Source organism: Pleurodeles waltl, chromosome 4_2 (genome assembly GCF_031143425.1).
Source record: "Pleurodeles waltl isolate 20211129_DDA chromosome 4_2, aPleWal1.hap1.20221129, whole genome shotgun sequence".
NCBI classification, from domain to species: domain Eukaryota; kingdom Metazoa; phylum Chordata; class Amphibia; order Caudata; family Salamandridae; genus Pleurodeles; species Pleurodeles waltl.
In genome coordinates, this window is record NC_090443.1 from 427,306,052 (window position 1) to 427,318,156 (window position 12,105).

Sequence of the window (12,105 nt, forward strand, 5' to 3'; positions counted from 1 at the left end):
CTCTCTCTGGATCACCAACAGATCCACGAATGGGAGATTCACGCCCAAATACTAAACACTTACTTCCAAAAATGGGGAACACCACAAATAGACCTATTTGCAACAAAAGAAAACGCAAAATGCCAAAACTTCGCATCCATGTACCCACAAGATCAATCTCAGGACAATGCGTTATGGATGAGTTGGTCAGGGATATTTGCATACGCTTTCCCCCCTCTCCCACTCCTTCCATATCTAGTAAACAAATTGAGTCAAAACAAACTCAAACTCATACTTATAGCACCAACCTGGGCAAGACAACCTTGGTTCACAACACTACTAGACCTCTCAGTAGTGCCTCATGTCAAGCTTCCAGGCAGACCAGATCTGTTAACTCAACACAAACAACAGATCAGACATCCAAATCCAGCATCACTGAATCTAGCAATTTGGCTCCTGAAATCTTAGAATTCAGACACTTAAACCTTACACAGGAATGTATGGAGGTCATAAAACAAACTAGGAAACCAACCACAAGACATTGCTACGCAAATAAGTGGAAAAGATTTGTTAATTATTGCCATAATAATCAAATTCAGCCATTAAACGCATCCGCTAAAGACATCGTAAGCTACTTACTACATTTGCAAAAGTCAAAGCTAGCTTTTTCATCCATTAAAATACATCTTACCACAATTTCAGCTTATCTGCAAATTACGCACTCAACTTCATTGTTTAGGATACCAGTCATAAAAGCATTTATGGAAGGCCTAAAGAGAATTATACCACCAAGAACACCACTAGTTCCTTCGTGGAACCTCAACATTGTCTTAACACGACTCATGGGTCCACCTTTTGAACCCATGCACTCATGTGAGATGCAATACTTAACATGGAAAGTTGCATTTCTAATTGCCATCACATCTTTAAGAAGAGTAAGTGAGATGCAAGCATTTACCATACAAGAACCATTTATTCAGATACACAAGCATACAGTAGTTTTACGAACACATCCAAGATTTTTACCAAAAGTCATATCACTGTTCCACTTGAATCAAACAGTAGAACTGCCAGTGTTCTTCCCTCAGCCAGATTCTGTAGCTGAAAGAGCACTACATACATTAGACATCAATAGAGCATTAATATACTACATTGACAGAACAAAACAAATTCGGAAAACAAAACAATTATTTGTTGCTTTCCAAAAACCTCATACAGGAAATCCAATTTCCAAACAAGGCATTGCTAGATGGATAGTTAAATGCTTTCAAACCTGTTATCTCAAAGCAAAAAGAGAACTGCCTATTACACCAAGGGCACACTCAACTAGAAAGAAAGGTGCTACCATGGCCTTTCTAGGAAACATTCCAATGACTGAAATATGTAAGGCAGCCACATGGTCTACGCCTCATACGTTTTCCAAGTACTACTGCATGGATGTGTTAACAGCACAACAAGCCACAGTAGGACAAGCAGTACTACGAACTTTGTTTCAAACAACTTCAACTCCTACAGGCTGAACCACAGCTTTTGGGGAGATAACTGCTTACTAGTCTATGCAAAGCATGTGTATCTGCAGCTACACATGCCATCGAACGGAAAATGTCACTCACCCAGTGTACATCTGTTTGTGGCATGAGACGCTGCAGATTCACATGCGCCCACCCGCCTCCCCGGGAGCCTGTAGCCGTTTCGAAGTTGATCTTGAACATTTGTAAATTTGTAAATATATCACTTTAAACTACATTATGTACATACATATTTACTCCATTGCATGGGCACTATTTACTATAATACACAACTCCTACCTCACCCTCTGCGGGGAAAACAATCTAAGATGGAGTCGACGCCCATGCGCCATGGAGCCGAAAGGGGAGGAGTCCCTCGATCTCGTGACTCGAAAAGACTTCTTCGAAGCAAAACAACTTGTAACACTCCGAGCCCAACACTAGATGGCGGGATGTGCAAAGCATGTAAATCTGCAGCGTCTCATGCCACGAACAGATGTACACTGGGTAAGTGACATTTTCCATATATCTCACCTAGTAGTGGTCGCCACTAGGTAGTTATAGTTAGGACCTAGTTTCTATAGAAAGAGCATTTTTTGTTTTGCCTATAACTTAGGCGCCGCTTAACGAATTTTCACAAAATTTTCAAACCATATACTTTGCTAAGATCAGCTTCTATCTTGAAAGTTTTGGCGTGATCTCTGAAGTGGGGGCTGAGAAAAAGGGGGGTTCCCAAAATGCTTTTTCCACATAAATTTTTCCATAGGACCTTTAGACACACCTAAAGCCTTAGTCACTAAACGGAACTACACCATATTTGGCATGAAGGTAGATTCTGTCACTCTTCTTGTGATTTGGTGTAAACCCGTTCAGTAGTTTCAGAGTAATTTAAGGCCAAAAAATATAGATATACAGGGACCCGGATCCTCCACGGTTCGATCCATGTGCCACAGGAAGAATCTGATTGGCTGCCGTAGCCTGGAAGAAATGTTGCAGCCGCCATTTTCTTTTGTCTTTAAACGTTCCCCAGGGCTGAAATGAGGGGGGCAATTAAGTTGATGGGGTTAGGTTACAGGTCCCCTGACCCCATGGGGTGATATAGTTGTGGTGATGGGACAAATAATGGCTTTGCAATGCTGATTTTTTTTTTGTTTTTTTTACGAGTCATGAAACCCGCAGATCGAACCACAGGGCTCAGCGCGCCCACGCCGCCCGATTCCTCCTTGGGAAACATAAAAAACCAATGCTACTTAAATTCTGACAGAGGCGCTCTCACACTCACTCACACCCACCCTCGCTTCCAAGCAGACACTGTCACATTCCCTCACAGACCCCAGGCAGAGATTCCCATGCTCAGTCCCACACTAACATAGACAGTGTCACATGTAGTGTCAAACCCAGATACACACTCATCCTCACATCCAGACACCTGCTCTCACACCCAGTCTGACATCTGCGCTGATACTGTCACAAATATAGGGATGCTGTTACATCCACTGTCACATCTACACAGACGGTCTCACACTCTTCCACACTCTGAGAGACGCTCTCACAGCCACCTTCGCAACCAGACACTGTCACGCTCCCACTCACACCCAGACACTCTCACGCTCAGTCTCACACTAACAGACACTCCACAAAAAAAAAAGCTACAGCAATGTCATAGTTAGGAAATATAATTTAAAAAACCTTAGAAATTCAGTGGGAAAAAACAAAGGTTACATGGATGTTATAGTTAGGTTCTGAATTTACTGGTACAAAACCTTAGAAATTAAGCAGTTATTGTTACCTGAGCTAACTATAACTTGGGCTCCTGTAATGCACTGCTTATGACCTCACATATTACATCATCTATACACATGGTAAGTGACATCACTTATGACATCTCGGGTGCAGGTCTTTTCTAGGCTCTGGACTTCCAAGATGTAATCCACAGCCCTCCATCTTATGTACCAAGCACAGACACACATGCAAGTATCATGTGATGGCCGGTGCTACACTCATTCACTATGTAGACTAAGGTTGAGTTAGGTACACAGCAGTGGAAAGTTTCATGATTTGGAAAATAGGCACCACTCTAGTGACATAGGTAAACAGGCCTGCCCACACTACTGATTCTTATTAAATACAATACGAGTATGCTACCACCACCAAACCTTTCACTATAATTGTAGTGCTTGGTGGGCACCTACCTATCGAACAAGATTGCACTCCCATGTGAAAGCCCAAGTCATGGCACACTTGCATGATTGTTTAATCCATGAATAAAAATCAGTACTGAGGCTCCAGATATTCATGCAGCTGGGGCACTCGGATCAGGTATGCACTTCCATTACCATGCAGGGGACTTTTTCATCCCAGCAGTTGTGCTGTGGCCTACACGCCGCAAAGCTATGGTGCATTGCTGTGCATATTTTGTGTTTGCCTTAGTTCATTTTCTGGTATGCTTGTCCTTTTTCATTTTGTTGTACAAATAAGATTTTGCTTTCTTGTTCAGCGCTTCGTAAGCTGATTTTTTTACTTTGATAACCTTGTCTTTTGTTCTTAGCAGAAAAACTTGATGTGACAGCAGGCTCCTCAAAGGTGAAAGGATTGTCTTCTTCAGAATCCGAGAGCACCAGCGAGTCAAGCAGCTCTGAAAGTGAAGATTCTCAAACAGGTGATTGAACTAAGCACTACATTAACATTTCTCCCTTTGCCATGACAGCGCCAGGCCTTGTCAGTAGAATCTTTGCTTATTTCCCTATTCTGACATTGATGAAAACTGTTTGCGTGGTCACTTACTTGTATCCTTGCAAGTAAACTGCTCCTAGTTCCAAATGGAAGTTTCTTCATTGCACCAATCCAGAACAGAAAATGCTGTGATTTTTATTTTTTTTAATTACATTTCTAAGACTTAAAGTTTAAAAATAGAAAGTCAATGTAGAATGTAAAGGGGAGTACACCTGCTACATTTGTATTTCATTTTGAGGAAAGTGGTTGATCCAAACCAATCTTTGTTGAATGCCTGCCAGAAATTGAGACTCTAGGGGTAAAAGCCTGGGGAGGCGGAGTCGTCCTGCTTGGATTATTCCCACTGTGATGTGCATCTTGGAGACAAACATCTACCTGGCTCCCTTACTATCTTGATAGTGTTAGAGCAGGGGTTAGAATTTAGATTTAAATCTGTTCAAGGCACTGCTGAGATCTTTCAGAAAACCACACATAGTGTACTGGCCTATTTTCAGCAGCCTGTTGACCTTTGCCTTCGGGTCTCCTGAGTCCTCTTCACATTTCAGTAAACTCTTCCTTAAGAGTTGTGTTTATGGAATTCTCTAAACCTGGATCAGTTTAATTTTTATGCTGTGATTGACACAAATAACTTATTGAGAGAGATTTATGTTTGCAGCATATGTTGTAGTCCACATGGTACACCATTGAGGCTTGGCTTAAAATATCACATAATTTCACAAATTTTGCATTATAGTTGTTAATGGAATTCCTAAAATTACACCACATGGCTTAGGAACAGCACATACGACCAGAATGTGAGTGACTTGTATGTGGCGCTTTTGTATTTTATTCCTACTGTTCTGTGCTACATGCTTCCCCACCCCTAAAATTCATGCAAGGATGCATTTCATGTTACAATACAACACTAAACACATGTTTTGCATTCCTGGATTGACATGCTGTGCATTAGTTCTCCATCTAGTGGCTGGATCTATAATTCTCTTCTTGCAGTCCTTGTCTTTCTTTTGTGTTTTTTGCTGGGTGTCATCTGTTTCCATTTGGTGCCTTGTCTTACCCTCTCCTGACGTTAGATGCCTGCTCTGAAAGCCCCCTGTGTGTGATTGTCAGATTCCTTTTTCCGTTGTTGGGTCTGGAAGCGAAGGCTACGAGCTCTTTGCACGTTGAAACGAGTATAAATTAAAGCATCGTCTAACAATTACAAATATTTCAACCTACAGTCATCAATGTAGAGCAAAGGATAAGACAATAACTGTGATCCACTGAGGTGTCTGCAAAAAAAACACCAAAGAAGTAGGTGGGACGTGTGGACAGCTGACTGAAGTCAAACAATGCACAACCAAGGGACCACTCTTACCAGGGATTATGGAGAACACCTCTGTTAGATGTTTCCCAGGGTACCACCACAAGTTTACCCCGAGAGACAACCACTGGTTTTGCAATCTGTGGTTGCTGAGGGATCACAACATGGAAGGCTACAAAGCATGTGCTGAATTCAAACTGAACATACTTGGAGCCAGAGAGACGCAGAGGCAGACAGAGTACACCATGCAGGCCCAAAAGAGCAGATCGTCACTGATTGACCTTGGTCTGTTGAGCAAGGAAGAGGATAACATCGTCGAGGGGGCTGAAGAAAGCGGCTCTGATATGGAGGTGGAAAACATAGACATCAGCCGTGAACAAATGCGGAAATAAAACAGAGAAGTAACTCCTCAAAACAGGGATTAGCCAAGGCTTTCAGTCACAAACCCTGCAAAGACAGTCTCTGCTCCGAAGTGCTTATTAACCAAAGATAAATCTAAGAAGAAAGTGTATGAAGCTGGTCTGGTATGTGTTGGACACCTATGGTGTTATCACCCTATACCAGGTTGAGGTATCCCCTAGTAGTGAAGTGTAAGCAGTGTCTAGGAAGCCAGGGCTCTCTAGAGGTAGCTGTGGATGACCAGCCAAGACGTATCTAGGAGACATGCAAAGCTTACGCAGTACCACTACAATCACACAGTACTTACACACATCAAAGAACTGCACAGTGTTACAGAAATAAAGGTACTTTATTGTACTAACATGTAGGAAAGTACCCTCTTTTTGGCATGCTTACCCCCACTTTTTTGCCTGTTGTCAGTATGTTTTATCTGTGTGCACTGGGATCCTTCTAACCAGGATCCCAGCGACTGTGCTCTCTCCCTTTAAACTTGGTTACTTGGACCACAAACACCCCACATTTGGCATACTGGTGCCCCCTTATAAGTCCCTAGTATATGGCACCCAGGGCATTGGGGCACCAGGGGTACCCATGGCCTGCAGCATGTATTATGCCACCCATGGGAGCCTATGTAAAATATGTCTGCTGGCCTTCCACTGCAGTCTGCATGAAAAGGTGCATGCACCCTTTCACTTCAAATCACTGTAAGTCACCCGTATGGTAGGCCCTCCTTGCCCAGAGGGCAGGGTTGCAGGTACCTGTGTGTGAGGGCACCCCTGCACGAGCAGAGGTGCTCCCAAGAACTCAAGCTCCATTTTCCTGGACTTCGGCTACATAATTGGTATCAAACATGTCGGAATCAAACCCCAAAACTGTTGCCAGTATTGGTTGTATGATTCCATGCACTCTGTGGCTCCTTAGAGGACCCGCAGTATTGCTCCTACCAGCTTTCTGGGGGTATTCCAGTCCTACCGTCAAACAACTCATGCATCCACAGCTGGGTGGGTAGTAGCTCCTACTCCTCCTTGACTCGTCTGTAACTTCTGGACTTGGTCCTCTTCTTCCACAGGTCCTTCTCTTCAGGAATCTACAGCTGGTTTCTTGCATTGTTGTCTTGGTGTTGCAATATCTTCTTTTTCTTTCTTTTGGGTGGTTTGGGGGAAATCCAGTAACTTACTGCTTCCTTCCTGGTCGCTAGGGGCACTGTGATACTTAACTTTGGGGTTTCCTAGTACCTCCAGCTCCCCTCTACACATTCCACTTCCCTAGGTTGGGGTCCTGTATTCGCATTCCATTTGTTTAGTATATGGTTTGTATTCCCTCTAGAGTCACTATTGTCTATTTGCATTTGCACTGTTTACTATCACTTTTTATTCCTATTTCTGATATTTAGTGTATATATTTAGTGTGTTTACTTACCTCCTATTGGAGGGTTCCCACTGTAGTACTTTTTGGTATTGTGTCACTAAAATAAAGTGCCTTTATTTTTGTATCACCGAGTGTTTTCTTTCATGTGTTAAGTGCTGTGTGACTATAGTGGTATTGCATGAGCTTTTCCATGTCTCATAGATACACCTTGGGTGCTTATCCCCAGCTGCCTCTAAAGACACTGGCTTCTAGACACCTCCTATACTACACTAATAGGGGATAACTAGACCTGGTATAAGCTGTAAGTACCTCAGGTTCCCACCACACACCAGGCTAGCTTCCTAGAGAGGTGGCAGCAGTGGGATAAGCACTTGCAATTGCCTTACCACTCTGTCACTTTCCACAGGAAATACCACTTACTGACTAGGGGTACACACTGTACTTACTGTCCGTGAACTAGTCTGTTAAGTTTACGTAAGCTAGGGGTCTAGGCATAGCCTTGCTCTAAACTTCTTTTAAGATGTTGTAGGAAAATGGCTCCCTGTTGCAGTTACCCCCCCACTTTTTGCCTGATATTGATGCTGACTTGACTAAGAAGTGTGCTGGGACCCTGCTAACCAGGTCCCGCACCAGTGTTCTTTCACTAAAAATGTACCATTGTGTCCACAATTGGCACTCCCCTGGCACACAGATAAGTCCCTTGTAAAAGGTACCAGGGGTCCTGTGACCAGGGAAGGTCCCTAAGGGATGCAGCATGTGTTGTGCCACCCTTAAGGATCCCTCACCTAACATATGCACACGGCCATTACAGATTGTGTGTGTTGGTGGAGAGAAACAGGCAAAGTCGACATGGCATCCCCATCAGGATGCCATGCACACAAAATACTGCCTGTGGCATAGGTGAGTTACCCCTCTGGTTGGCCTTAAAGCCCTAAGGCAGGATGCACTATACCACAGGTGAGGGCATGGTTGCATGAGCAATATGCTCCTACAGTGTCTAAGTCAATTCTTAGACATTGCAAGTACAGTGTGGCCATATTAAGTATATGGTCTGGGAGTTTATCAAAACGAACTCCACAGTGACCGTCATGGCTATACTGAACACTGGGAAGTTTGGAATCAAACTTCTCAGAACAATAAACTCACACTGATGCCAGTGCTGGATTTATTAAAACATGCACACAGAGGGCATCTTAGGGATTCCCCCAATATGTTATGCAATCCTTCAGTGCAGGACTGACTGGTCTGTGCCAGCCTGCCAAACAGACAAGTCTATGACCCCCTAGGGTGAGAGCCTTTTTGCTCTCTGGGGCCAGAAACAAAGCCGGCATTGGGTGGAGGTGCTTCACACCTCCCCTGTAGGAACTGTAACACCTAGCAGTGAGCCTCAAAGGCTCAGGCTTCGTGTTACAATGCCCCAGGGCACTCCAGCTAGTGGAGATGTCCGCCCCCTCAGACACCGCCCCCACTTTTGGCGGCAAGTCCGGAGGAGATAATGAGAAAAACAAGGAGTCGTCACCCTTCAGCCAGGATAGCCCCTGAGGTGTTCTGAGCTGAAGTGACTCCTGCCTTAGGAAATCCTCCATCTTGCTGTGGAGGATTCCCCCCAATAGGATTAGGGATGTGCCCCCTCCCCACAGGGAGGAGGCACAATGAGGGTCTAGCCACCCTCAGGGACAGTAGCCATTGGCTACTGCCCCCCCAGACCTAAACACACCCCTAAATTGAGTATTTAGGGGCGACCCTGAATGCCGGAAACCACATTCCTGAAACAAGGAGGACTGCTGACCTGAAAGCCCCGAAGAGACAACTGACTTGGCCCCAGCCCTACCGGCCTGTCTCCAAACTCAAAGAACCTGCACAGCAACGCATCCGACAGGGACCAGCGACCTCTGAGGACTTGGAGGACTGATGTGCACCTAAAGGACCAAGAAACTACTGTGGACAGCGGCTCTTTCCAAAACTGCAACAAAGAAACCATCTTTAAAGAGACTCCAGCCTCACTTCGGAAGAGTGAGTCTTCACACTCTGCACCCGACGCCCCTGGCTCATGTCCTGAAGAACCAACATTGCAGAGAGGACCCCCAGGCAACACCAATGACGTGGACTCCCTGAGTCAACCTACCTGCACCCCCACAGCGATGCCTGGAGAGAGGATCCAGAGGCTCCCCCTGACCGCGACTGCCCGGTAACAAAGGAACCCGACGCCTGGAATAAGCACTGCACCCGCAGCCCCCAGGACCAAGAGGAACCAACCACCAGTGCAGGAGTGACCAGCAGACGGCCCTCATCCTAGCCTAATCAGTGGCTGGCCCGAGAAGCCCCCGTGCTCTGCCTGAATCGCCAGAATGACCCCTGGGTCTCTCCATTTATTCCTATCTACAACCCGACTCCTTGTTCACACACTCCACCCGGCCGCCCCTGTGCCGCTGAGGGTGTATTTTGTGTGCCTGTTTGGGACCCCCTCCCCCCAGTGCTCTACAAAACCCCCCTGGTCTGATCCACGAGGCTGCAGGTACCTACCTGCTAGCAGACTGGAACCGAAGCACCCCTGTTCTCCATAGACGTCTATGTTATTTGGGCCCTACTTTGACCTCTGCACCTGACCGGCCCGGTGTTGCTGGTGCTGTGGGTTTGGGGTTGTCTTGAACCCCCAGCAGTGGGCTGCCTATGCCCAGGAGACTGAACTTGTAAGTGCTTTACTTACCTGAGAAACTAACCAATACTTACCTCCCCCAGGAACTGTTTATTTTTGCAGTGTCCACTTTTAAAATAGTTTGCCATTTCAAGAAAAGAATATCTTTCTACATAAAAACCTATTGGCCTGGAGTTAAGTCTTTGAGTGTGTGTTCTCATTTATTGCTTATGTGTGTACAAAAAATGCTTAACACCACCCTCTGACAAACCTAACTGCTCGACCACACTACCACAAATAGAGCATTAGTATTATCTATTATTGCCACTATCAACCTCTAAGGGGAACCCTTAGACTCTGTGCACACTATCTCTCACGTTGAGCATATACAGAGCCAGCTTCCTACAGTCATTAATAGTTAGGAACACTTACACCACTCTAACAACACCATGTCTTCAGAGCAGAACACATCTCAGGCCATGGACTCCCAATATGTGGGCCTCACTTTCCAAGAGTGGAGGGAGTTGTGTTCAGAAAGGAATTAGAAGACTGGTAAGAACCCTAGAGTCTGCTCCTAGCCCTTCTCCTCCAGGATGACTAGGACCATGCAGGTAGCCAGGATGAGGAGGGGGAGGAAGCAGACTCTTGCCCCCCCAGTTTTAGACAAACAGGATCTAGACATTCTAGACACTGAGGAGGGTTAGCAGGGTCCCTCAGAGGATCAGAGTCCCCTAGTAAGCCCTCTAGCATAGCTTGGAGCACTCCAGGTAGTAGGAAGACAAGCCATAACAGTAGGGCCCCCTTTGTGCCCAGAGGGTTAGTTGAGAGGGTCACTAAGAATAGGGACTCTCACGTCACCTCAGTATCTTAGGGGACACACTGCTCATTTCCAGACTCCCTAGACAGGGAACTCAGACAGCTGAGACTGGAGGAGGCCAAGCTGAGGCTGCAGCAGCAACAGCTAGCCCAAACAGGGAGGCCTTGGCAGTAGACAGAGAGACAAGGTTTTGGGTTTGGACCCCATGGTGGCAGCAGCTTTAGTTTCAGGGAGTCTAGGATCAGGGAGCACTCTTGTCTCCAGAAACTTAAACAAAGTTGTTCCTCCCCTACAAGGTGAAGGATGACATATACAAGTGGTTCATTGCTCTGAAGAGGGCCTGTAAGGTACAATGGGTCCCCCAGCAACAGTGGGCTGCTATCCTCTGGCTCTCCCTCTCACAAAGGGAGAGATAGACTTCTCACTGTCAGAGGAAGATGCCGACAACCATGCTGTTCTTAAATCAGCATTTTTATATGGATTTGGTCTCCACACTGAGCAATATAGAATCAGGTTTGGGGAGACCAGAAAAGAATCCTCCCAGGAATTGGTTGATTTTGTGGACTGCTCTGCTATAGCTTTGAAAGGCTGGTTACATGGTAGCAAAGTAAGTAATTGAGGGCTTGTATAATATGTTTTTGAGAGAGCATATTTTGAACAACCGTGTGTCTGACTTGTTGCACCAGTACTTGGTTGATTCAGATCTGACCTCTCCCCAATAACTGGGAAAGAAGGCACACAAATGGGTAAGAACTAGGGTGAGCAGAAAAGCTCATACAGTGGGTGACAACAAGAAAAAGGAAGCAGGTAAGTCTCAGGACAAGGGTGAGGACAAAGGTAAAAATAAGGAATCTTCATCAGGGCCAAAAAACTCTTCTGAGGGTGGGTCTAAAATCTCTTCCTCTTCCTCCCATAATAAAAAGCCTTGGTGCTATAGATGTAAATCAAAGGCCATAGGCCAGGAGACAGCTCCTACCCTAAGAAAGGCACCAAGCCACCCACCAATACAACCCCCCACTTCCACCACTAGTTCCTCTAGTAATAGCAGTAGTGGTGGTCTGAGAGCAATAACCAATCCAAGGGTGTACCTGGGCTCACTCTAGGAGGTGTAGTGGGGGCTAGTTTAGTCAGAGACAGGAGAGGCTGTTTTAGTCTCTGATGGGGGCATTGATCTTGCCACCCTTGCTGCTTGTCCCCTTAATATGGATAAGTACAGGTAGCAGCCCTTGATAAATGGTGTTCAGTCAGAGGCCTACAGGGACACAGGTGCCAGTGTCACCATGGTGACTGAAAAACTGGTGTCCCCTGGGCAACACCTGCATGGTCACCAGTACCAAGTGACTGACACCCATAATAATACTGTGTG

General features: G+C 45.6%; 1 protein-coding gene across 5 annotated transcripts in view; it reads left to right on the forward strand.

Annotated features, from left to right (window-relative positions):
• Positions 1–12,105, forward strand: part of BRD4 (bromodomain containing 4) — a 1,024,368-nt gene that overhangs the window by 657,556 nt on the left and 354,707 nt on the right. For 4 of the 5 annotated variants that reach the window (XM_069231688.1, XM_069231690.1, XM_069231691.1 and 1 more), the window contains one exon: positions 4,036–4,146. In XM_069231688.1, coding sequence (XP_069087789.1) covers positions 4,036–4,146 — 111 coding nt within the window. The remainder of the gene's footprint in view (positions 1–4,035; positions 4,147–12,105) is intronic. The other variant, XM_069231689.1, reaches the window with a different exon arrangement.